General features: G+C 37.3%; 1 protein-coding gene across 4 annotated transcripts in view; it reads left to right on the top strand.

Annotated features, from left to right (window-relative positions):
* The window catches only part of RAPH1 (Ras association (RalGDS/AF-6) and pleckstrin homology domains 1), a 134,348-nt gene that overhangs the window by 63,298 nt on the left and 43,783 nt on the right, over positions 1 to 27,267 (top strand). For 2 of the 4 annotated variants that reach the window (XM_053596325.1, XM_053596324.1), the window contains exons 3-6: positions 2,544 to 2,649; positions 4,265 to 4,770; positions 17,451 to 17,531; positions 24,798 to 24,872. In XM_053596325.1, coding sequence (XP_053452300.1) covers positions 2,544 to 2,649; positions 4,265 to 4,770; positions 17,451 to 17,531; positions 24,798 to 24,872 — 768 coding nt within the window. The remainder of the gene's footprint in view (positions 1 to 2,543; positions 2,650 to 4,264; positions 4,771 to 17,450; positions 17,532 to 24,797; positions 24,873 to 27,267) is intronic. The other 2 variants (XM_053596327.1, XM_053596326.1) reach the window with 1 other exon arrangement.

The raw sequence follows: 27,267 nt of genomic DNA, 5'->3' as shown, positions 1-27,267 counted from the left end.
CAAACCATTTTCATTTAATTCTTAGTCTTTTAGTAAAGTATTTTTGACATAGAGAAAATGACTAGGCCTTGCATTCTTTGCTGGAGGAGAAAAGAAATAGAAAATGATAGTATAGGAAGGAAAGTCTGTGAGGGCCACTTAATATGTGGGGTGTCCTTGACCATGTGGTTTTATTCTCCATACTTGGGGGTAAGGTGAAAAGAAAAGACAAGTAGTTCTGTGTCTATCTTCTCTAGATAGAGTAGGAACTTCATGCTGCTCCACTGCAGACAGCATTTCTACTGTGGTCACTTGTATTTTCTTCAGTATTTTAAGTTGCCTTTCATTAATGTGAAGAGCCACTCACCAAAAAAAGTTGGTTACTTAATTAATGCTATGACTATTGTTTTCATGATATAAAGCTGTTTTTAGAGAGAGAAAAAAAAATTGCATAGTGTGACTCACTGCTAGTACCTTTTTTCTTTTTCTTTTCTTTTCTTTTTTTTTGTAGAGACAGAGTCTCACTTTACTGCCCTTGGTAGAGTGCCGTGGCGACACACGGCTCACAGCAACCTCCAGCTCTTGGGCTTACGTGATTCTCTTGCCTCAGCCTCCCGAGCAGCTGGGACTACAGGCGCCCGCCACAACGCCCGGCTATTTCTTTTTTTTTTTTTTAAGACAAGGTCTTGCTCTGATGCCCAGGCTAGAGTGCAGTGACTTCATCATAGCTCATTGCAACCTCAAACTCTTGGGCTCAAGCAGTCCTCCTGGCTCAGCCTCATAAGTATCTGAGACTACAGGAATGCACCACCAGTCCTGGCTACATTTTCTATTTTTTATAAACATGGGGTCTCACTGTATTGCTCAGGCTGGTCTCAAACTCCTGGGCTCAAGCAGTTCTTCCTACCTCAGCCTCCTAAAGTGCTAGGATTATAGGTGTAAGCCACCTCTCTTAGCCCTAACATCTTGCTTTTTAATACTTTGGAAATTTTCTAGAAATATTTGATTTACTAAGTTAGCAGCTAAAATCTCAAGTGTCTTGTTCATGTCATTACATTGAACTTTCAGTGTTTATTTTCAATTTTGTATTAAATCAAGTTTAAGTTTTAAATAGTTGGTGAATCTTCTAAAATAGTTTGTAAAATTTTGTGTATATGTGCATTTTTCCAGAAGAGAGTTCATAGCTTTTATCAAATTCTCAGCAACTCCTTCAAAAAGGTTAAAAGCCACTCTGTTAGATCACCAATTTCTTGACCTAAGGAATATTTCTTCTAGTTCCCTTGTTGCCCCAGCACCATAGATACAGCAAATAATTATAATATATGTTTATTTGAGCTGGTAAATAGATTGGGTTTTTGTATGTCCTCAATTATATTCAAATAACTTTATAGAAAACATTAGCTAGTTTTTATTCTCCATTTCCACTGAGAAGAGAATTAGGGTTTAACATACTGCAGAAGAATTAGGTTTGAGAATCTCCTGGCTGTTTTGTGAAACTTTGAAATAAGGCACTGAAGAGGTTGTGCCTTTAAAACTAGGATGGTCGGGCAAGGCAATAATAATCACACCTATAATCTTAGCACTTTGGGAAGCTGAGCTAGGAGGATTGCTTGAGGCCAGGAGTTCAAGACCAGCCAAAACAAGAGCAAGACCATGTCCCTTAAAAAAAATCGAAAAATTTAGCCAGGTGTGGTGGCATTCATCTGTAGTCCTAGCTACTTAGGAGGCTCAGGCAGAAGGATGACTTGAGCCCAGGAGTTTGAGGTTGCTGTGAGCTATGACACCACGGCAGTCTACCAAGGATGACAAAATGAGACTCTATCTCAAAAAAAAAAAAAGTGGTGAAATAACTTGGAAGTCATCCTACCCCAAAGTATACTATAATTCTAGCTTCGTGACAATCAGTGTTTACAGTTATAGTTTACTGATAGGGCTTGAAAAGAACGAAGATATTTCAAGTTCTAGTTGTTCTCTGTTAAGGTCTTTGGTCTCATTAATTTAAAATCCAGCACTGTCCCTTACCTTCAGGATATTTCATGCCAAAGAATGAGTGTATTCTGGACCACAAACAAAATTGAACAGGCAAAAATAACAGAACTCTTGGCATGGTTTCTGTCTATTTCTTATCTATTTCTTATCCACATTCATCTACCTAGTTTATTTTATAGTGAATTTATGTCAAATGAGGTCAGTCACTAGATAAATTTGAAAAAAATATTTACTCTGACCTATGACAGTCTCAAATCTCAAGTGCCTTTAAAAATAAGCATGTATCAGGTGGTGCCTGTAGCTCAGTGAGTAGGGCGCCGGCCCCATGTACCAGAGGTGGCGGGTTCAAAACCGGCCCTGGCCAAAAAAAAATAATAATAATAAGCATATATCTAAAGATTGAAGTGAGTATAACCAAAATAATAATGTGAAAACCAATTATACTTAAGGGCAGGCAAAGCTATTGCTTAGAGCTTTGGTTTTACTAATTATGTGGCAATCATGAACAAACTTTATTCATCTTTTTATATAATTGAAACCTGAATTTATAACTTATTGAACTTTCATTTTTGAAGAGTTTGGATTCTGACAAGCCCATGGAACCAGTAAAAAGATCTCCTCTTCGCCAGGAAACAAACATGGCCAATTTTTCTTATCGCTTCTCCATATACAACTTGAATGGTAAGATGTAATTAGAAATGAAATGTAAGATAATATGATAAGTTAAACATAAGAGCAATGCAGCTACAATTCCAAATATAAAAACTAAACTCATAACTTTAGTTGTTTTTTTGTTTGTTTGTTTTTATTTTTTTGAGACAGAGTGTCACTATGTCACCCTCAGTAGAGTACAGTGGTGTCACAGCTCACAGCAACCTCAAACTCTTGGGTTTAAGTGATTTTCTTGCCTCAGCCTCCCAAGTAGCTGGGACTACGGACACCTGCCACAATGCCCGGCTGTTTTTTGGTTGTAGTTGTCATTGTTGTTTGGCAGGCCTGGGCTGGGTTCGAACCCGCCAGCTCTGGTGTATGTGGCTGGTGCCCTAGCCGCTGAGCTACAGGCGCTGAGCCCCATAATTTCAGTTTTGATCTGTCTGTTATATAATGATTATCACAGAAAAAAGCAAACTGGAACATAAATAATTTTCTAGTTGATTTATTAGTAATGAACAAAAGTTCACAGGAATTCCATGGCAAACTTTACTGAATTGTTGTTTTCACACTGAAGTCCAGTGAAATTACCTGTAATTTTAAAATCAGTTCCTATGGCCTTTATTTAATGTACTCCACCTAGTCAACTTTATGGTGCTTGAAATTGAATTATCAATCTGTAATTTCCTAGACTTTTGACTTCTCTTTTATGTCCTCAGCTCTTTTAGTATTTTAATATATCTCTATCAGAGCACTGATTATCTTAACTTACGAAAACCTCTGATAAAAAGTTACATGGAAGAATGTAATTAAAACCATGAAACAGGCCAGGTGCGGTGGGTGGCTCACGCCTGTAATCCCAGCACTCTGGGAGGCCAAGGTGGGTGAATTGCCTGAGCTCACAGATTCAAGATCAGCCTGAGACAGAGTGAGACCCCACCTCTAAAAAAAAAAAAAAAAGCCGGCGTTGTGGTGGGCGCCTGTAGTCCCAGCTACTCTTTAGGCTGAGGCAAGAGAATTGCTTGAGCCCGGGAGTTTGAGGTCATGATGCCACAGCACTCTACCGAAGGTGACAAGGTGAAAATCTGTCTTAAAAAAATAAAATAAAATCATGAAACAGTGTAAGATTTTTGTAGTAATTTTGTCTTTGAACTCATAATTTTATTTTCTTCTGATTACTATCAATCTTTTTCTTTTTTTTTTTTTCGAGATAGAGTCTCACTATGTTGCCCTTGGTAGAGTTCTGCGGCATCACAGCTCACAGCAACCTCAAACTCTTGGCTTAAGTAATTCTTTTGCCTCACCCTCCCGAGTAGCTGGGACTATAGGCACCCACCACAGCGGCCATCTATTTTTTGATTGCAGTTGTCATTGTTGTTTAGCAGTCCCAGACTGGGCTCGAACCCCCAGCCTCAGTGTATGTGTCTGATGCCCTACTCACTGAGCTACAGGTGCCGAGTCTTTTTTTTTTTAATTTCTTTTAGACTAAAAACCAAAAAACTATTAGAAATACTTTATTTGACTGGCTTTAGACTCAATGGGTAAATTCTTTTGCTTTACCACCTACATTTATCAACTGATTTATAATAGAATGTACAAATTCTGATGAAGTGTGTTCTAGAAACATCATGTGTGTTCATTGCAGAAGCTCTGAATCAGGGAGAGACTGTGGATCTGGATGCCCTAATGGCCGATCTTTGCTCTATAGAGCAGGAGCTCAGCAGTATTGGCTCAGGAAATAGTAAACGACAAATCACAGAAACGAAAGCTACTCAGAAATTACCTGCTAGCCGACACACATCAAAACATGGCACCTTGAAAGGATCATCTTTTTCATCTAATCGAATAACTAAACCTTCCCATGCCAACTACTCTCTGGACGACATCACTGCACAATTAGAACAAGCCTCCTTGAGCATGGATGAGGCTGCTCAGCAATCTGTGCTAGAAGATACTAAATCTGTAGTAACTAATCAGCACCGAAGAACCGCCTCGGCAGGCACAGTGAGTGATGCTGACGTACGCTCTGTCAGTAACTCCTCCCGTTCTAGCGTCACTTCTGCAGCTTCCAGCATGGACTCTTTGGATATTGATAAAGTAACACGCCCTCAAGAACTGGATTTGACACATCAGGGGCAGCCAATTACTGAGGTAAATAGATGAAACTTTTTATATTAGGTAATATATCTATTAGGTAATAGATGAAACTAAATATTTTATATTTAGTAAAGGAGAAATGATATTAAAAATGTAATTTTTAAAACTAGCTTTCTTAGCTCTTCTACATTTAGAATTTGTCAAAGACACTTCTGAGCTAAGTTTTTTTCTTTTTTGAGACAGACTATCACTATGTTGCCCTGGGTAGAGTGCCATAGCATCACAGCTCACAGCAACCTCAAACTCTTGGGCTTAAGCAATTCTCTTGCCTCAACCTTCCAAGTAGATGGGACTATAGGTGCCCGCCACAATGCCCAGCTATTTTTTTGTTGGAATCGTCAATGTTGTTTAGCAGGCCTGGGCTGGGTTTGAACCCGCCAGCCTTAGTGCATGTGGCCAGTGCCGTAACCACTGTGCTACAGGTGCCGAACCCTGAGCTAAGTTTTAAAATGAGTAGGGCGCCGGCCCCATATACCGAGGGTAGTGGGTTCAAACCTGGCCTCAGCCAAACTGCAACCAAAAAATAGCCAGGCGTTGTGGCAGGCGCCTGTAGTCCCAGCTGCTCTGGAGGCTGAGACAAAGAGAATCGCGTAAGCCCGAAAGCTGGAGGTTGCTGTGAGTCCTGTGACATCATGACACTACCGAGTGCGGTAAAGTAAGACTCTGTTTCTATAAAAAAAAAAAAAAAAAAATCAGAGTACACAGAAAATATTTTACCAGATATGACAGTATCACAAAAATGATTTGCTTATTTTTTTATTTTTTATTTATTAAATAGGTGTGTACATTAATGCAATCATGGGGTACAATCTGCTGGTTTTATACAATGTGAAATGTTTTCACGAAAATGATTTAGAAGATATTAGTTTCTTCTTCTTTTTTTTTTTGAGACAGAGTCTCAAGGTGTTGCCCTGGATAGAGTGCCATGGCGTCACAGCTCACAGCAACCTCAAAGTCTTGGGCTTAAGCAATTGTCTTGCCTCAGCCTCCCAAGTAACTGGGACTACAGGTGCCCACCACGTGGCCTGGCTATTTTTTTATTGTAGTTGTCATTGTTGTTTAGCAGGCCTGGGCCAGGTTCAAACCCACCAGCCTCAGTGTATGTGGCCAGCACCCTAGCCGCTGAGCTACGGGTGTGGACTAGTTTCTTCTTTTTTATTCTTATGACTACAGTATTTAGAAATCCTTGAATTAATACCAGTTTTTTTACATGATTTAAAATATTGAATTGTGTTTTGCAAAGCCATTAATAGTTACTAAGCTGATGAGACTTGCTTTTTAATGTGTGTCTATTTTAAAATAAAAACTTGGCCAGCCACAGTGGTGCATCTGTAATCTCAGCATTTTGGGAGGCCAAGGTAGGAGAATTGCTTTGAGGCCAGGAGTTCAAGACCAGCCTGGATGACACAACGAGATCCTGACTCTACAAAATATTTTTAAAATTAGCCATGTGTGGTGGCATTCACCTACAGTCCCCAGCTATTTGGGAGGCTGAGGTGAGAATTTCACTTTAGCCTAGGAGTTGGAGGTTGCTGTGAACTATTGTGATGCCACTGCACTCCAGCCTGTGTAACAGAGTAAAATCCTGTCTCAAAGGATAATTAAAAAATAAAAATTTTAAAAAATTGGTGGGGGCCAAATAAAGTCAGCCTTTCCAATAATCTTGTGTTTATTCTTTAATATAATTATCTATAAATAATTAATACTAAAGTAAAATCTTATAAAACACAGTTTATGGAATTAGAGAGAAATTTTTAACTATTATTTGACATTGATTTTTCCCCCCAATTGATTTAATTCTTTAGATTAACTTTCATCAGTCAGTAAATTCTCTTGCCTGCCCATGTGTCTATCTAGCTTTGTTCTAGGTACTGTAGAGCACAAAAGAAGGATAAATTGTGGTAATTTGGAGATATATTTGAGTTTTAATGCAAAGAAAATTAGCAAATCATATCAATATAAGAATAAATTTTCACTTATTTAAAATGAAGGCCAGGAGTGGTGGATCACACCTGTAATCCTAGCACTCTGGAGGCTGAGACAGGAAGATCACTTGAGGCCCCGAGTTTGAAACTAGCCTGAGCACAAGAAGTAAGACCCCATCTCTACGAAAATAGTAAAATTAGCTAGGCATGGTGGCGTGTACCTGTAGTCCCAACTACTTGGAAGGCCTTCCAAGTTTTGCATGTTGATATTACTTTCTTCCAATCATAGTACTGTTGTTTGAGTTGGGCCAAGATGCTTGAGGACAGGTTATAAACTAATCATGTAAACTAATCTAATTCTCTGTGTATGTGTGTGTGTGTGTGTGTGTGTCTTTCTGTAAAATACAACCATTAGAAAAGTAAAAAGGCAAATAAAGTACAAAGTTCCTCTCTCCCAGCAGATGTACTTTAAATGGTATATAATGGCATCCATGGGCAAGGATACCAGTAACAAATGGTGTAATGTTTAACATAATACTTTAATGTAAGGTTTGGTGAGTAAACCAGGCATAAAGGAGGGAGAAGATTAAACTCTTAGCTATTCTAGCCTTGTGCAGAGGGATAGAAGAGTGGTTTAATAAACCTGGGACTTGCTTAGATATTCTTTTTTTCTGGGTCTGTTCTGATTCAAATCAAGTAAACTAAGATAAGCTTAATAGACCCCAAAATAATATATCAAATTGTCTGTAAAATCAAATACAGTTTTTAAAATATTTTTGTCAGTTGTTCATGCATGAAGTTAAGTAGTTCTCAGAGAACTATTTAAATAAAGCGTTTTATGAGACTTGTTACAGAAAATTTCCTACACAGAAACATGCGATATTCTTCTCTTAAATGTAAACAATTTTTACTCTTTTAACTGATTCGGATGATATGGTATTTACCTCTATGTCATTATCATTAAGCCCATGCTTACATCATCATTTCTTAATTTTGCCCCCCATCCTCCCAATATATTTCAAATGGGCTAGTTTTCAGCATATATGTTACAATGAGTAGATAACTTGGAATTTACTGCTAACCTCTGTATAGTCTTACTACATTTCCTTTTGGGGATATTTTGCTTTTCCTAGAATTAATTACCTTTAGATTTTAAAAAATATTTAATTTTCCAAATGTTTATCACTATTTCAACTCCAAATCTTCCCCCAGTTGATTAAATCTTTCATTTTTTCCAAACAAAATTAGGGTTCTATTAATTTCATCATCTTAAAATTTTGTTATTGTTTTTTGTCGTCTTTAGGATTATTCTTAAGTCTCATACACTGGCGAGCTTCTCCAGAGAATATTATTCCATTCCCCTGCCTGGAGGGTGTATGCCTGGTTACCAGTATTAAAGTTAGCAGCCCATTTAGGAAAGAAGGATTGGGACATGGGGGAGGTCCTCTGTGTTCAGTTGGTAAAATTCTCTTCTACTCCTTCTAGGTCAGGCTTTCTCAGCTATCAGCACTATTGATGTTTGAGCTTGATAATTTTTTGTTGCAAGGAGCTGATGTCCTGTTGCATTGTGGGATGTTAAACAGCATCCCTGGCTTCTACCCACTAGATGGCCAGTAGCATACATGCTCCTCCAATTGTAACAACTAAAAATGTTTGCAGGCTGGGCACAGTGGCTCATGTCTGTAATCCTAGTACTCTGGGAGGCCAAGGCAGGAGGATTGCTTGAGCTCAGAGGGGTTCGAGACCAGCCTGAGCAAGAGTGAGCAACAGTGAGACCCCCATCTCTACTAAAAATAGAAAAAGTGAGGCAAGAGGATCGCTTGAGCCCAAGAATTGGAGGTTGCTGTGAGCTATGATGGCACGTTGCTCTACCCAGGGCAGCAGCTTGAGACTATCTCAAAAACGTAAATAATTAAAATTAAAATGTCTGCAGATAATGCTACATGGAAAAAAATCTACCCCCATTTGAGAATCACTGTGCTAGGTAGAAAAGGTTAACAATAAAGTCTGAGCCTTTTTTTTTTTTTTGTGACAAATGACCTTGGGTTTTTCTTCTGGGATTTTTTTTCTGGAAATCTACTAGATTAAGATTAAAATTAAATGTAGAATGACCCCTGTTTGGTGAGTGTATATGTACCTGGAGAACTCTCCATGAAGAACTATATAAGCCTATGAAAAAACACAGACCTGGACTTCCTGGTATGCAGTGTAACTCTTGTAAGTGAGAATGAACATGTTCCTTGAGGGGTGCTGGAACTTACAAGGTACTGCTAGTTCCTGTAGAGTACAAAGTTTCCCCAAGCCAGGGTGATTTCTGCACTTAAACTGTCACTTAAGGTTCCAGGCAAGTCCCCAAGTTGTCTGTATGGACTCCCTCACAAGGTGGCATGTCTGATGCTAATGTGCCAGCATGCTATCTTTGCCTTCAACTCAGCCATGATCTGTTGGGATCTGGGGGGTCAGTATCAGTCTGTACCTGAGACCACTGCTGGAACTACCTGCTTTCCTGCATATATTTTCATCCAAACCTCCTGTTTTTAGTCCCACTATCACTTCTGCTGCTGCAGGGGACCTTTGAAGTTATATGATGTACTAGCACCTGTAGACTGAGTGCTCCTCTGCTTTTGTCCAGTGCTAGTCCAGCATTCAGCTTTCTGTGGATATGCTGAATTGGTTACCACTTAGCCAAATGCTTTCTAGCTTCCGAAATTTTGTCGTTGTTTGTCTTCTTGTGAGTTTGTCTTCCTTCTCAGTGTCCTTATCATGACTATCTACATCTCTTCTTGATCTGGGAGTGCTCCAAGACAGTCCTAGACTACCTTTCTGTCTGTGTCTCTTCCTTTTGGTCTTATCTATATGCATGACAATTCCTGAACTTTACGACCCACTTCCTGTCTCTGAGCCCCCATTTTAATTCCTGTAAAACAGTGGTTCACAACTGGTGGCTATTTTGTCTCTGGAGATATTCAACATTTCTGGTTGTCCATATGGAAGTGTGCTACTGGCATTTAGTAGAGGCCAGAAGTATTGTTAAACATCCTACAGTGCACAGAACAGCACAAAAAATAATTATCTGGCCCAAATAGTGCCAAGGTTGAGAAATCACATTTCTAAAATCAGGTGGCATCTGTCAGTCACTCATAGTGAGGTGACAATTATAGTATGTTCTGTGAAGCCTTCTATTGGTAGTTTCTGATAAAGTTCAAGAATGTACCAGCATCTGGCCAGATACAGTGGTTCACACCCCAGCACTTTGGAATTCCAAGGCCAGAGAATTGCTTGTAGCCAAAAGTTTGAGACCATCCTGGGCAACACAGCAAGACCCCATCTCAATAAAAACAAATTTAGCTGGATGCAGTGGTTTTCACCTGTAGTCCTAGCTACTTGGGGGGATGAGGTGGGAGGATTGCTTGAGCCTAGGAGTTTGAGGTTGTAGTAAGCTGTGATCATGCCTCTGTACTCCAGTCTGGATGACAGTATGAGACCTTGTCTCTTAAAAAAAAAAAAAAGGGAAAGGAAAAAATAAAATCATCTTAGATACCATGTATAAGGAAATATAAGTATCTTTAGCCAGTATCTCTCTCCTGAACTTTAGGTGTACATACCCCATCTCAAATCAGTATCTCTGTTCAGATGTCTAACATGTGTTAGGGTTCTCCACAGAGACAGAGCCAGTAGAGTATTAGAGGGGATTTATTAGGGAAATTGACTTACAGGTTTATGGAGGCTGTGAGCCAAGAAGTTCCCATGACAGGCCATCTGCAAGCTGCAGAAGCTGTAATACCAATAGCGTAGTTCAGTCCAAGTCAGAAAGCCTGGGAACCAGGCAAGTCAATGGTGTAATTCTTAGTCTGAGGCCAAAGGCCTGAGAACTTGAACAACTGTTAGTGTAAGTCCCACAGTCTAAAGGCCGGAGAGCCTGGAGTGCTGATGTCCAAGAGCAAAAGAAGAGTGTCCTAGCTCCAGGAAAAAGAAGAAATCAACTTTTCTCTGCTTTTTTTGTTCTTTGGTCCCAGTTGATTGTGATGGTGCCCATTCACATTAAGGACAGGTCTTCCCCACTCAGTCCATTGGATTATATACCATTTCTTCTGGAAACACACCCAGAAATAATGCTTTGTCACCTCTCTAAGTACTCCTTAATAGTCAGATGAACACCTAAAATTAATCACAAATAGATGTAAACTGGTATAGACCAGTTAAATTGTTTCTCCCATTGTCTTTTCTATCTAGTTAGTGGTTATTCCATCCTTCCAGTTAATCAAGCAAATCCTTTGGAGTCTTACTTCCTTATCTTTTTCTTTACACCTCCCTTCTAGTCCAGCAGCAAATTCTGTTGGCTTTATCTTCAGAATATATCCAGAATCTGATCACTTTTCACCATATTCACTGCCACCAAGCCAACATCTTGATCTAGAGTTTTGCAATAGCTTCCCACCTGGTCTTTCTGCACTCCCTTCCCTTTAGCAGTCTGTCATCCACGCTGCAGCTAGAATGATCCTATTAATAAAAGGTAAGTCGGATGATCTCTTTTCAGCCTTGCATCTCAATCATAGTAAAGCCAAACCCCTATAATGGCCTGCAGGTCCTTACCTGATCTGCTTTCCCTTTACCACTGACCCTCTTTTTTCTCTCCCTCCTTACCCTGCCAGCCATACTACGCCCTGTGTTCTTTGCTATCAATCAGAGCCTGCCCGACAGCCTTTGTGCTTCTTTTTTTTTTTTTGGAGACAGAGTGTCACTATATCACCCTCAGTAGAGAGCTGTGGCATCACAGCTCACAACAACCTCAAACTCTTGCCTCAGCCTCCTGAGTAGCTGGGATGACACGCGCCCACCACAGTTGGCCCAGCTATTTTTGGTTGCAGTTGTCCTTGCTGTTTAGCAGGTCAGGGCAGGCAGGGCTTGAACCCGCCAGCCTCTGTGTATGTGGCCGGCACCCTATTCACTGAGCTACAGGCACCAAGCCAGCCTTTATGCTTCTTCCCCAGTCTGGATATCTAGGTGCCCTTCTTCCTTTATCTGCATGATACACCCCTCCTTACTACCTTCAGGGATTTGCTCAAATGTCACTTCCTCAATGATTGGGCTATTTAAAAATTAAATTCCCCTTTCTCTGTCCTGTGATTCTTTTTATCTCCTTTTCTGCTTTATTATTCTTAGTGCTTATCACCATTTAATAAACCGTATATTTCACTTATTTTGTTTATCTGTCTCCTCCCACTTGCTTATAAGCTTCATGAGGAGAGGTATTTTTTGATATCTTTGATTTCCTCGCGTATCCTAAACATCTAGAATAGTATTTGAAATATTTGAATGAACAAATATATGCATGTGTTCAGTCTATCATTTTAAATCTAAAAGTCTATTCTAAAATTATCAACAGTTTTCTTTCAAAATGCTGAATGGTGTACCACAAGTGAAGTAACTTCTGCGAAAACTCTTTAATAGTGAAAGTTTCTTTTTTTAATAACTAAGTTTTCTAGAGGTAACAATTATATTTAACTATTTTTTGACAAACCCAGTATAGTTGGTTTTACTGAAGTTTAGTGATTAAAAAAAAACAAAAAACAAACAAACAGAAAAATCAATTTGAGGTTGGTCCTATTTCTTCTTGGGAATGTGGGTAGTCAAACTGCCCTTCTAAAAGTGATACTGTGACTCATCTTTCTGCCTCCTTGGCTGTTCTCTGAAAGCTACCAAGGACAAGCACATACAATTTCACATCAGAAAGAGTTTGTCTTTTTTCCCTGCTTTTCTTTTTCCTGGAGTTTCTTACAGTACTGTGCTTCAGGCACTTCACGTGTGTCATCTCTTTGATACTATTCCTTTGGTAAGTGCATTGTTCCATTGACACCAAGACTAAAGAGATTAAGTAGGACAAATCATTGGGAAGTCTGTATTTGCATTCCAAAACCACAACATTTACTTCATAATTTTCATTAAAATATTAAAAAAAAACCCTGACTGTTAAAAATGGTGATTTTCTGAATGTTAAAGAATAAGCATAAAGCCAGGCGCGGTGGCTCACACCTGTAATCCCAGCACTGTGGGAGGCTGAGGAGGGAGAATTGCTTGAGCTCAGGAGTTCGTGACTCACCTGAGCGACCACGAGACCCCGACTCATGAAAAAAATGGAAAAACCCAGCCGGGTGCTGCGGCGAGCGCCTGTAATCCCAGCTGCTTCCGGAGGCTGAGGCAGTGGGGTGCACGCAGCCCAAGTCTGAGGTTGTGGTGAGCTACCACGCCCACTGCACTCTGCTCAGGGGCATAGGGTGGGACCCTGTTTCAACAAAAAAAAAAAAAAAAAAGAAGAATAAGCATAAAAATATCCATAGAATGAATTACTGGTTAATTTCATCAGTATTCTTATGAAGTCCATCAGCAGTGATCATTTGCTGTTTTTAAAATTAAAATCATTGTAGTTAAAATAAATTCTAACAAAGAATTTTTGTATTTCTCAACCATTGTGAAATATGTTGCCGCTGACTTACTCATCTTTGTAGTATTTTTATTAATGTTAACTGAGGAAATAATACTTTTCAAGAAGACAACAGTTTGCAAATTTAAATAGTAATTGCATGTTATAAATTTTATATAAAATTTGCTGTAGAAATTATTTGCTATATAATTATTGCTGTAGTTATAGCAGACTTAAAGGTTTGTTTTTTTTTTAATTTGACAGGCTTTAAAAACAAAGGGTTCCCATCATAAGATTTTAATACAATCATCAAATGTTCTTAAGATTCACCAAAACTTTTTGCCAAATTCAAAGTTAGAGGTATCAGATGAAAAAAGTGGCTAAAGATTTGTTAAAAGCCAGGAGGAAAATCTAGTTCACACACATTTTTCAAATACCACCTCCACCCCAACACAGGCATATATGCCCTGATTCTTATTGTGTGTGTTTCGTAGAAATCCGTACATTTCTTCTCTATAAAAGTAAAAAGCATCTGTATTTGATTTTAGGTCTGTATTGTTTAGATCTGATTGTTTCAGATTTGTGGGGCTCTGATAAAAGACTTTTTCTTGAATAAAAATAGAAACATATTCATATATTTAAAATTAATAGGGGTATAAAATATAAAAGAAATCGTTGTAAAAGTATTCGAACATTTACTGGCTATATAATGTCCGGTAAAGAGAGGAAAATGGAAAATTACAGCAGCTACTATATTGAGCACTTACTCTGTATTAGGAACCGTGCTTTACATATCTTAACACTCCAATTCTGTACACCGCTTTGTGGAACAGCCACCATTACTTCTGTTTTACAGTGGTAAGAACTAAGGCAGAGAATGACTAAATAACTTGCCTAAGATTTTTAACCCAAGCAGACTGGTAGTAGAGCTCATGCCACCTTATTGTGCAGAACCGAACAACAATCAAGGCAGGAGTAAACTGCTTTGAGAGCCAAACTTAGAACCAGTTGGGCAGGAGAAAAAGGCAAAGAGATTAATGCAGTAACAACCCCATCTTGTGGTGTCTTAGTATATTTTTAAATATTTTCAGTAGTTAAAATTTAACAACTCTGAAGTTCTCAACCAAGTAATTAAGGCTTAAATAAAATTCGGATGAGGACTGGCAGTTTCCTACTCTTACAATAATGGTAATGTTATTATCTCTCACTTAATTCTTATAGCAGCCTTTAGAGCAGCGGTTCTCAACCTGTGGGTCGCAACCCACAGAAACTATTAAAGGGGCACGGCATTAGGAAGTGGTTCTCAAACCACTGCTTTAGAAATAGATGCTATTATTATCCCCACTTTTCACATGAGGAAACAAGTTAAATAAGAGACCCAGAATCACAATGCATGGTAAATCGCCAAGCTAGGGCTTGAACCCAGAGTCTGCATTCTTAACCATCGTGCTATGCTTATTTTCAATATAATATTTGTGAAAAATGCATGCACATCAGTAAGGATGAATGTAAAATCTATTTTTATTGAAACACTAATGAGTGGTCATAAACCTCCACTTTTTTTTCTAGCTATTATCTAAAGTGTTAGTTATCACAAAGAACGGTTTTATTTGTAACCACTGCTCTGGTACAAGACCATTTCTTGCTGATGATTTGGCTCCTGTGTTCAGATGAGAGCTTTTCAATATGTATCCTTCCGTGCCCACCCCAGGGATTCTGGCATGTAGATGATACATCATTTTAATATAGTACATGTTCAATTCAAGAATATGGTGGTCCATAACTTACTTCCCAGAGATTTGTAGAGAGGTTTGGAAAGATTAATAGAAAATTTGGCAACTATGTAACACAAATCAAAGTTTTTGGAACTGAGAAGTTTAGAGCTAAATTTATGTGGAAAATTGACCCTCAAATTTATTTTTCTTGTATGTTTGGAAAATAGTGATGAAGAGTAGGTAAAAGTTAGACTTGGGGAAGATAAATTTTTTTTGTAAGAAAATATGTTAAGTGCTTTATAGGATGGGACCTAATTAACATTAAGGAAACTATATTACTCCATAATCTATTTTTTTTTTAATTTCAGGTTAATGTGAGAGTAGAAACCAAGTCACAGTTCTTTTGTTTGTTTTTTCCAGTTAGAATAGTTTTATTATGGATGTATTCTTTTTTAGCATATTTGTGTTTTAAACACTGTGTCCTCATGTAACAAGCTCCCAAATTTAATTGAATTTTTTTAATAAATTGGCAAGAAAATGCTACTAATCCTGAGACAGTAGGATATCCTGAGCAACCATTTTCTTTTCCATCACATCTTTTCAAGTCACAGTTTTTGAATTTGTTAGGTAGAGTCCATCTTGTAGTTATGTCCTACAACCAAAAGGTGTGCCATACATCCATAATTATTTTTATCCTTGTTAATGTTAACAACATAAATGAGGTTTTAACCTTTGTTTATATATGTACTATTTTGTATTGTTTTTTCCCTTCATATACATACATCCTTTTTTTTTTTTTTTTTTGCAGTTTTTTGGCCAGGGTTGGGCTTGAACCCACCACCTCTGGCATATGGAGCTGGCGCCCTACTCCTTTGAGCCACAGGCACCGCCTCTACATATATCCTTTTTTAGTAAGGGTGTGCTGAACTTTAAGAGCTATATAGTGTTCCATCATCCATACCATTTAACATGGTACACAGTCATCTCTTACTGAATAATTAAACCAATAAGCATTTGGAAATACATGATGGGAGCTTATGCAAGATTAAGAGAATAGGGTTTTTTAAACTTTTATTTAGAAATAGTGTGTCAAATTTGCAAAAACTTGAAAGCAATGTAAAAATAACTCATAAACGTATTAGCCAGATTCACTGATTTTTAACATTTTACCACACTTATTGTTCTATGTCTATATTTTTCCCCTTAACCATTAGAGAATTGGTTATATTTATTATGCCTCTTCTGTCTGTATTTCTTTAGAACAAGGGTGTTAGCAGTATAGATGTAATAAGCTTCCTATTGATGTAGTAATTGAAACAGTGCTATAGAATATGTTGAATAAGAAAATATAGAAGGAAAAATAAAAAGTCTTGATTTGGCCAAACACTGAGCACTAAAGACCAAGCAGAAATCGTTGTTCATGCATTCCATCAATATTTGAGTGCCTAGGCACTGTGCTGGGCTGTGAGGGATAAATTGGTGAACATAATACAGAAAGTCCTTATGAGATTATAATTTAGTGTAGGGGTGGGGTGAGGGAGATAGATGCAGACAGATAAGCAGTACAGTGGGGTAGGTTCTGTGATAGGAAAGACAAAGCTTTTTTACTTCCAATATCATTTATGACTTTGATGATGAATTACAGAATATATTACAACTCAAAGGATAAAGGCTTTGGGGAAGAAAGAGTGCAGAGAATTATGGGATATATTAGTGGCTGGGAAGTGGAGTGAGCACATTATAGCATGAAATTGGGAAATTTGACAGTGGAGAGGAGAAAATAATGGTTTAACAAAAGAAAGGTACCCAGAAGAATTGAACATTTTTCTGTTCTCCCCACCCTCAATGGGCTGATCTAGTTGAGTATCAGATACTGAAGATACTGAATGGGATCTAGGACATTTAGGAGGAAGGGTAAGAATTTGGGTATAGTTACAGGATACACTTTAGTCATAAAGATCCTCATGACTGGTGGATGTGATATGCTTTGGAAAGGGAGGGAAGTGGGGTCATATGAAAAGAGAGAAGAGGGAAGCTAGAAGCCTGAGAAACAAGGAATCTTAGAACAGGCTTTGAATGGATGACTTAGCAGAGTGAGAGGAAAAGAGTTTAAATGTTTTACCACAGAAAATAAGTAAATGAGGTGGTAGCTATGTTAATCAGTTTGATTTAAGTGTTCCACATTATATATCAAATCATCACATTGTACCCCATAAATGTATACAGTTTTGATTTTAATTAAAAATCAATAAAAGGAAAAAACAAGAAATGATACACTAAATACAAGTATTTCAAAAAAAGAGTGCTGCCAAACAGTGGTCAAGGCCCAGTTGAGGTTTATTGGCATGAATTGGTATTGGACATATGTTTCTGCATAGTTCTTCCATAGAATTCTACTGTCCAGAAATGGTTAACCTCAGATTACCAACAGTTAGGATGCTCTGGTTCTTACCTTTATAATTTTTTGCATAGAAGAATGTAAGGTAATTGCATGCAATGTTTCATTACTGTTTGGTTTCATTTCACTGACCCTTTTTTTTCCCCGCATGGTAATGAGAGCTTCCCTTTTCACCTCCTTTACCTATCATTTTCTTCCTTCCTGCATTTTCACAGCATGCTATTTCTCTGAGATGTTCCAGCAAACAGGCCAAGCATCATATTGACTTCACAGAAGAACAGGCTGAGCTGACACCAGTAAGTTCTATAAACTTGTCATGGGACTACTTAAATATCAGTGAAGAATACATTCATTAGAACTCTAAAAGACGAAACTTTTCATATAACCTCAGTTTTTCAAATAAAAATTAAACCGAACAAAAAAATAAATGAGCAAAGACAAATAAGCAATGTCATAATATTGGGCCATTGAATGTTAAAATTTGTGGTAAGATTATATAGGTAGTAGCCTATCTGATGTAGAACATTTTTATATTGGAGCCTGAAACTACATGCTTTCTTTTTTATTCTGAAGCTAAGAACTTTTGTAAATTTCTTAAGATAGTAATAGATTTGATTATTCTTCAGAATGAGTACATCAAGTGGAATGTTACTGCACTATTGCTTAACTGAAAACCTAGTTTGTTTCTTCAAAAAATGGATTCTCTGGTCAGTAGTTAACAAATCTATATGCTTCAGAGCCTGCACTTTCCCAAATGATAGCCACAAGTCACATATGGCTATTAAGTACTTAAATTGTGGTTAATCCAAATTGAGATATGCTGTTAAGGATAAATATACACTAGATTTCAAAACTTAGTATGAAAAAATATGAAAAATCTCACTTGGGGTGGGGAACAGAGTCTTATTTTGTCACCCGCAGTAGAGTGCTGTGGCAACATAGCTCATAGCAACCTCAGACTCTTGGGCTCAAGCGATCCTCTTGCCTCAGCCTTCCAAGTAGCTGGGACTACAGGCGCCTGCCACAATGCCTAGCTATTTTTTAGAGACAGGGTCTTGCTCTTGCTCAGGCTGGTCTTAAAGTGCTGAGCTCAGGCAATCCAACTGCCTTGGCCTCCTGAACTGCTGAGTCACTGTGCCTGGCTCATGAATATTTTTGTATTAATTACTAGTTAAAATATTTTGGATAGTTTTGGTTAAATAAAAGATGAATAATGTTTCCTTTTTCACTTTTCAAAATTAATGTAGCTAGGGCGGCGCCTGTGGCTCAGGTAGGGCGCCCGTCCCATATACTGAGGGTGGTGGGTTCAAACCTGGCCCCTGCCGAACTGCAACAAAAAAATAGCTGGGTGTTGTGGCGGGCGCCTGTATTCCCCCCAGCTAATCAGGAGGCTGAGGCAAGAGAATCGCTTAAGCCCAGGAGTTGGAGGTTGCTGTGAGCTGTGTGATGCCACGGCACTCTACCAAGGGCCATAAAGTGAAACTCTGTCTCTACAAAAAAAAAAAAAAAATTAATGTAGCTAATAGAAAATTTTTCATTATACTTGTGTCTTATATTATATTTCCATTGGACAGTGCTGTTTCAGAGTCATCTGTGAAGCATTAAAAAAAAAAAAAAAACCTAAGGCTCGGTGCCCGTAGGGCAGTGGTTACTGTGCCAGCCACATACACTGAGGCTGGCAGGTTCCAACCCAGTGCAGGCCAGCTAAACAACATTGACAACTGCAACCAAAAAATAGCCGGGCTTTGTGGTGGGCACCTGTAGTACCAGCTACTTGGGAGGTTGAGGCAAGAAAATCGCTTAAGCCCAAGACTTTGAGGTTGCTGTTAGCTGTGACGATATGGTACTCTACCGAGGGCGACATAATGAGACTCTGTCTCAAAAACAAAAACAAAAAAACTAAATCCCTGAACCCCACCCAGCTGAATCATGTTTCCTCTGACCTCTTTCTTTCTTCCTTCTCTCCCTCCCTCCCTATCTTTTAAGAATACTGGAAATTGGGAGGACCTCACCTAATGTGCATGATGTAATGGTACATTTCAAAACTATTAAGAAATGAGTATAATTATGATGGATGTGTTATTTAGTTCAGTGTAAGCATTTCACATTGTATATCAAAGCAGTACCCTGAACCTCATAAATGCATTAATGTACAAAGTTATGATTTAATAAAAATATAATAAATAAATAAAAAGAATACTGGAAATTTCAGTAGTAACCAAGTGAATTGATTTCACATCCCACTATTAGGTTATATCCTGTAAAGTGAAAAGCACTTCTCCATCCTCAGCTCTGGCCCCTCCTCTTCCAATATTCTTAAGCATCAACTGCTATAATATTTGCATTATCATCTACTTATTCATTCTGTCAAACAGCAGTTCTCAACCTTTTCTATCCCAACACTTACTTTTTATAACAAATAATTTATAACAGCATCGTTACTATCCCAAATGAAATTTATAGATAATAAACCTACTTACATATTTTTATATGAATGTAATACTCTAACACATACTATGAAGTTGAAATAACCAAAAGGTAATTATAATAAAATATCTATTTCAAGGCAGGGCGCAATGGCTCATGCCTCTAATCCTCGCACTCTGGGAAGCAGAAGTGGGTAGATTGCTTAAGCTCAAGAGTTCGATACCAGACTGCTAAGCAAGAGTAAGACCCTATCTCTACTAAAAATAGGAAAACTAGCCAGGCGTTGTGGCAGCACCTGTGGTCCTAGCTACTAGGGAGGGTGAGGCAAGAGGATTGCTCATGCCCAAGAGTTTGAGGTTGCTATGAGCTATGATGACACCACAGCACTCTATGCAGGGCTACGGAGTGAGACTCTGTCTTTAAAAAAAAAAAATCTATTTCAGTATGTAAATGCTTGGCCACTGCTACCGAAAGACATAGGGAGATGGTCAAACTCTATACCCACTTATAATCAAGAACTTTAGATTTAAGGGAAATACGGTCAGAAGTCTTCTTTTTTTTTTTTTTCTTTTTGGCAAGGCAAGAAGTATAGGAAAAAGATAGCAGAGGCCAGGCAGAGTGGTTCATACCGATAATCCCAGAACTTGGGCAGGCCAGTGGGAGGACTGCTTGAGACTAGCCTAGGCAACATAGAAAGATCCTATCTCTACAAATAAAAAAAAAAATGTCAAAAAAAGGAAGATCAGAAATATAAGTGGACCTCAGAATTAAAACATGTTATGATTGATGATAGCAGACATGATGTATTTGTGTATGTTAACAGAAAAAGGAAAATAACCTTAACTGAAGTAGGGATAATATAAAAGACAATTTACAAAGTAGAAAAAATGGGAACACACAAAATTTTTGCAATTGAGATAAATATATTTATAACGGTGCGACAAAATCATTCCCAGTGATACAATGTGAGGTAGTGATAAAGATGATTTTGATTTTTTTATAATGTAGATTCTCATTGTGTTATAAATATATGTAATATTTTTAAACCATTGTTAATGAAGGTCTTTAACCTTTTATTAATGAATATTAAATGAAATTCCTTCTTTTCATGTGTTTTCACTAATATTATTTCATTCTTAATTTCGTTAAAAAGAATTTCATGTCTCTCCTGTCATTTACTTGCATGTGACAGAGTATACAATGATAACTGCCAGTTGTGACACTGGTGATTCTTAACTTCAAGCCAGGTTCCCATTGGTGAATGATTTCCCAGCATTATAAAGAGGTCCTTGTAAATTCTGAACAAAATAAAGTACAGACTTCCCTCACTTATTTTGTGGGGTAATAGCATTCCTGGAAATTTCTTTGAATATTAAAATTACACAAAATACCTTTTATGTTGGCAAATGGAATGAGTTGGGTTCAAAGCTCTAAGCTCAGATTGTTATAAACAGGATTTCCTTCTATATACAATTTTCCATGTACGAACATTACAAAGTCATGTTGGATGTGGGACTTTTGTTGTTATGTGACATTGTCCCATGCTTGCAAGGCATCTAGCATGTCTGACTTCCCTCCTAATAAATACCTGTAACTTTCCCTTCTCCTTTTCATTGTGACAGCTCAAAAAATCCTCAGCATTTTCTGAAATTCTCAGAGGATGGCACCACCCTCTTCTGAGAACCACTATTTGCTGTCTGTCTTTACTCTCCTATTCCCTATCAGCAGCCTCTTTCTCATCCTCCAGAACTATAAGGTTTTTCAGAATTACTTTATTACACCTCTAATTTGGGTTTAGGTACTCACCTGCTGCTTGCTTACATACCACTTAGCACACTGTATTGTAATTGCCAGTTGGTCTGTATCTCCTATCACAGTCTAAATTATGTTATGTAAGGGTAAGGAATTTAGAGTATGATAGGGAGATCCAAACCAACAGGCAACTATCAACATCCCTCTTGCATCTTTCTCCAGTAACCAGTTTCACTCCAGCTCCACCCTTTTCTGAAGAGCAAGGAAAGAATTCTAGGAGCAATGTAAGACTGGTGCCAGTGGTAGAATGTAAAGAAGGCATTTATTGAGGAAGGAGTGTGCTGCTTTTGGTTTCTAGATGTTCATTCTTCTGCTACCTGTAGTTTAGATAGTAGGAACCTGGAGACATGACCTCCCTCCCTGCTAGGGACTAAGGAGCAAACTAGCAAAACACGACTATCCAAACAGGATGTAATTTATGATCCTGTTTAACTGTTGTTTGCAGTCTAATATTTTAAATGTGGGTATTCTGGGGTCACAACCATAATGATTACCCTATTATTTCAAGCTTGTTAAATATTTTAATATTTCAAAATGGATAACTTCTACCCCTCAGTTTTTAAGCAAATACAACTGAATATCATTGTCTCTTACTGATCAAATTATCAGTTTTTTAATGACATGAAGTCTTGAGGTGTAAAGTTTTTTTTAGAGCTTAACATTTGAATTTGATGTCTAGAATTACATTTAAATTTACATTCATTCATTTACAGTGTAATTTGTAAATTTGTACAATGTAATTTACATTTAAATTATATTTATTAAATCTTAGTGTTAAATATAGTGTTTCGGTGGCCTGAGGCAGATTTTATTTTTTTTAATTTGAAATATAATCACCTGAAATAGATATCTTACTCATCTGAGGATCTTTTTCTGAAAAAGTAATCTTTGTGACTAAGATAAACAATAAGTTTTCAAGACATTGATTTCTTAAAATACATGTTATATAAAAGTACTTGTATAACAATACTTTTTTCTTATTACATAATAATAACCAAAAATGAATGGGAATAAGAGCAATGAAAGTTATAGTTTCTCTTTTTAATTGTGCTTTTCATTTTTTGTCCTTCCTAATTTTCCCCCTGGTGTTAGCTGACCTTGAACTAAATTGAATTTTCAGAAATTTATGTTTACTTAGTATCTTTTTGGATGAGCTAACCAGTCTTATCTTTTAGGAGGACCTAGAAATAATTTTCTCTGTTCTTGTCATTGTTTTATCTTTTGGTGCTAATCTTGGTGAATCTGTCCAATTTTTTTTAAATATTAGATTTCTTTATTTTTTAAGTTATGGGTAAGAGGGGCAAATATGCTTGTAAAATTCATCTCAAATTAAAACACAGCTTGAAGCATGCTATGTTTTAAATGAAATACAATATAGTAAACTCAACATAGTATAGATAAGAGCAAAGATTAAATTAGTACATGAATAATCTTCTGTTATAATGTTTCTCATCTTGAAGTAGTATATTTTATCATCTATGACTGTAAACTTTATGAGAGCAGGTACTGCTTAGGTAACTGGGTCATTATGAAAGTTTAGAGACACACAAAAATTGAGAAATCTAAGATCTGCATGGATGAAACAAATTAAGCCCTTCCAGCAACACCAATAAGCAAGCAAGTTGCATGGGGGAATTAGAAAGGATGCTGTCAACTGTGTTTCTTGGAAGTGAAATAATAGACCATAACACAGTCTGCCACAAAACTTTTGTAGTGTTCACATATTTATTTACTTGTTACTTTACAAAAAGCTTGTCAGGAATAAGATGATATACAGTTAATTTATAAAACATGATAGAGTATTTTCTGTAACTTTACTGTGTCATGTATTGTTTTAAATGGTGATTAGTAAGTATATACGTTTAAACAAAATAAATATTAATTCAGAATTTTTTAAGGACGGGCAGGTCTGAATTACATGTATATCAAAACAGCTATAATAAATAAATGCTGGGTGTAGTGGTTCACACTATAATCTCAGCACTTTGGGAGACCAGAATTTCAGGGTTACAGTGAGCTATGATGGTGCCATTCTCCCCCAGCCTGGTGACAGAGTGAGACCCTGACTCAAAATAAATAAAAAAGAATGAAAGAAAAAGATTTTTTAAAATATAAAGGTGAATACAATGTAGTTACATAAACTTTTGTGTTACTCTAATGTTCTTAAGTGGGAAATAGTTAGGGACTATGTTATTCACAAATAATTTTTATGAAAACATTAATTACTTGAATTAACTTAATCAGTTTAAATGTTAGGAGGAGCCAGGAGGAGAGGGGTAAATTCACACTTAATCAGTACAATGCATACTCTCCAGGGAATAGGCACACTTAGAACCTTGACTCAAACTATACAAAAGCAATTAGTGTAACCAAAGTATTTGTCCTCCCGTAATATGCTGAAATTAAAATTTAAAGGTATAACTTCTTAATATGTTGTTCATGTTGTTCATTTGCTATGTAAGTTCTTTACTGTGCAATGAAGTTCCTATTAGTATTCTGATGTAATGAATATATTAATAAAATTTTACTGAAAATAGGTATATCCACCAGCTAAATATTGATGGGTAATTTTTCCTCTTGGTATAGCTATTATTGAATTAGTCAGAAATATTATACTTGCATAAGTTTTTAAAGTGATGTAGTCTTAGTCTATCAGAATATACCTATTTTGGCTAGGTAGGTCTGTAAAGGCTTTAATAAGAGAAGGGATATGCACTCTGGGAGGCTAAGGTGGGTGGATTGCCTGAGCTCACAGGTTGGAGACCAGCCTGAGCCAGAGTGAGACTTCATCACTAAAAATAGACAGGCATTGTGGCAGGTGCCTGTAGTCCCAGCTACTTGGGAGGCTGAGGCAAAAGAATCACTTAAGCCCAAGAGTTTGAGGTTGCTGTGAGCTGTGACGCCACAGCACTCTACTGAGGGCGACAAAGTAAAAACTCTGTCTCAAAAAAAAAGAGGAAAGAATGTGTTTAGTCCTTGGTCTCTGACATGTATTTATCTGTGTTCTGCACACAGCACTCATGAACACTAGCCCAGAAGGTAAACTGGCTCTGTGATCTTTGCATATACTACTTACTTTCCTAAAGAGACAGGATCAGCTGGGACCTGCCCACAGGCATAGATCATGTCTTTACCCCTACTTCCTTTTCTTTTCTTTTTTTCCTTAATTTTTTTTTTTCAATTCTTTGTGGACATATTTCACTTAGTTTAGGAAAAAGATATGAGATTTATTATGGAGAATCATTCTTGCTTTGTCTACTTTATATTTTAAACACTGACTTCTATTATTGCCTTTTTTGTTTTTCTCTTTTTTTCTGCACAAGCACTCCTATCTGGACAGGGAAACCTCCCTACTTCTGAGAAACATTGCAGGAAAACCTTCTCATTTGCTGACCAAGGTGATATTTCCTTCCACGTGCATGTAACTATGTACTGCTTTGTAGGTAGAATATAATTTCTGTTTTTGATTGTGTTATCAGATTGTTGCTTTCTTATTTCAGTACCATTGTCCTTAATTGAGGTACTTTTTCTCTTACTGAAGGTAATTATTTTCTAATCTTAGTGACTGTCAGATAATAGTGAAAGTAGAAAATATTTTCAGTAATTTTCATTAGTTTTTAAACTTGTAAATGCCTGGTAGTCTTTCTGAGTATGTTACACTTTTTCTTGTTTAACACTGTATCTAAAAAAAAATTGCTTTAATTTCTCCTTTTACTATTAATGATTATCCATACTGTTTCTTTAGCAAAATTTGCTTCTTAATTCTTGTTTATATTATCACCTCCTTTTAAAATTAAAAGAAAATGTTAGTTTAACATGTTAAATGTTAGTTTAATATTAGTCTAATTGGAAGACAAGGCTACAGTTTTAATTTCTCAGTTCTCTGTCCCTAGAATAGTTTATCAGTTCAACTAGATTTTCACTGGGCTAATATTTTATATCAATTTTAAGTCTTTTAGCCAGTATTAACTGGGGAATAATAGAATAGAGAAGCTGGGGCGGCGCCTGTGGCTCAGTCGGTAGGGCGCCGGCTCCATATACCGAGGGTGGCAGGTTCAAACCCAGCCCCGGCCAAACTGCAACCAAAAAATAGCTGGGCGTTGTGGCGGGCGCCTGTAGTCCCAGCTACTTGGGAGGCTGAGGCAAGAGAATCGCTTAAGCCCATGAGTTGAAGGTTGCTGTGAGTTCTGTGAGGCCACAGCACTCTACCGAGGGCCATAAAGTGAGACTCTGTCTCTACAAAAAAAAAAAAAAAAAAAAGAATAGAGAAGCTGAACAGCTTTCTACCTCTTTTCGAGTCATTTTTTATTAGCTTATTTAAATGACGTTACATTCAAGAATGTCAGACTTACAATTTCTGAAGAATATCCATAGTAATTGTGGGTAATTTCTCTTAAGTTATTATTGTATCTGAGTTTTGTTTATTTCTTTGTGAAAGAAGGTGATAGACTAAAATTAAAATCTCCCAAAAAGAGAGCCCAAAGAAAAAACCCTTTAGCAAAGTCATCAGTGGGACTCTTTCTCCTGAGTTTCTTCCTTAAAGCATGTTTTTGACTGGCTATAGAAGCTTAAAGATCGGAGAAATGTAGACGTCACATACTTTATAACCATAGCAAAACTGTTCTTTTCTTCAGCCCTCTTTTCTTCTCTCTCTCATCCACACTTATAGCTTCAGCAAGGATCTCTATTTTAGATTTCTCTCCCCAAAACACATTTCCAGATAACTGTTAGGTGTTTCCTGGGGAAAATCAGTGGCATCTTAAAAGCACCTTAAATCTCACAGGTGTTCACCTTCTCTACACACACTCTCCCTGGGCCCTGCATTTTATATCCATCTACTTCTTTTGACATTTCTATTTCTGTTAAGGATGCTGCCATTCTCCTAATTACCCAGGTTTAAGGCTTCCGGTTGTCCATACAACCAGCTTTCTGGCACCATTCTTCTCATTTAGTATCTCAGATCTCTGATGAAGCTTGTCATAACCTGCAGGATTTATTGAGGTTGCCCATCCACTGTGTTCCCATCGCCTACTGTGGGCACCCTTTTATCTCTTCACTGGAGCTATTACTGTTGTCTTGCCTGTCCCTCTTTTAGTACTTTTTGAACACTGCTCTCAGATTAAGCATTTTACCTTTCTCATTACTTATTTATTCAGTGACATTTATTCAGCTGTGTACTGGGTGGTTGGACACAACATTATGTAAAATGGATGTATTTCCTATTATCAGGAGCTCTACTTATGAAGATTAATAGTAAATATTGACAAGCATGCATAAAAATTCTAAATCATGTTAAGTGCTACAAAGAAAGTAAGGTAAAGGAGTAGTGAGGTGAAATTTCATTGAGATGGTGGAATTAGAAAAGGCCTTTTCAAGGGACTGACATTTAAGCTAAAGCCTGGAGGATGCAAAGAACCCAACCTGCAGGTGAAGGAAGTATTCCAAATAGATAGGCTAGAAAGAAAGAAAGAGCTTGGCATGTTTGAGAAGCTAAAAACATCACGTTGCCAGAGTGATCATAGTTGAGTGAAAAGACAAATGTCTTGATTTGTGTTTGGACAGATAGGCAGGAGCCAGATCACTCAAGCCATACTAACACATTTTTATTTTTCTCTAAAAGCAGCAGGAAACTATTAAAAAGAATAACTTCATTCAACAAATACTTATTGAATAGCTACTACCATATTTTGCTGTGTATAATACCTACTTTTTTGCCCAAATTTTTGAGAGGAAAAATAAGGATGTGCCTTATACCCAGGCAGTACTAATGCCATATCTACATAGATGTTTTTA

The sequence above is a fragment of the Nycticebus coucang genome, chromosome 7 (genome assembly GCF_027406575.1).
Source record: "Nycticebus coucang isolate mNycCou1 chromosome 7, mNycCou1.pri, whole genome shotgun sequence".
NCBI classification, from domain to species: domain Eukaryota; kingdom Metazoa; phylum Chordata; class Mammalia; order Primates; family Lorisidae; genus Nycticebus; species Nycticebus coucang.
Note: the sequence above shows the minus strand (reverse complement) of the source record. Positions and strands in the feature narration are given on the sequence as shown.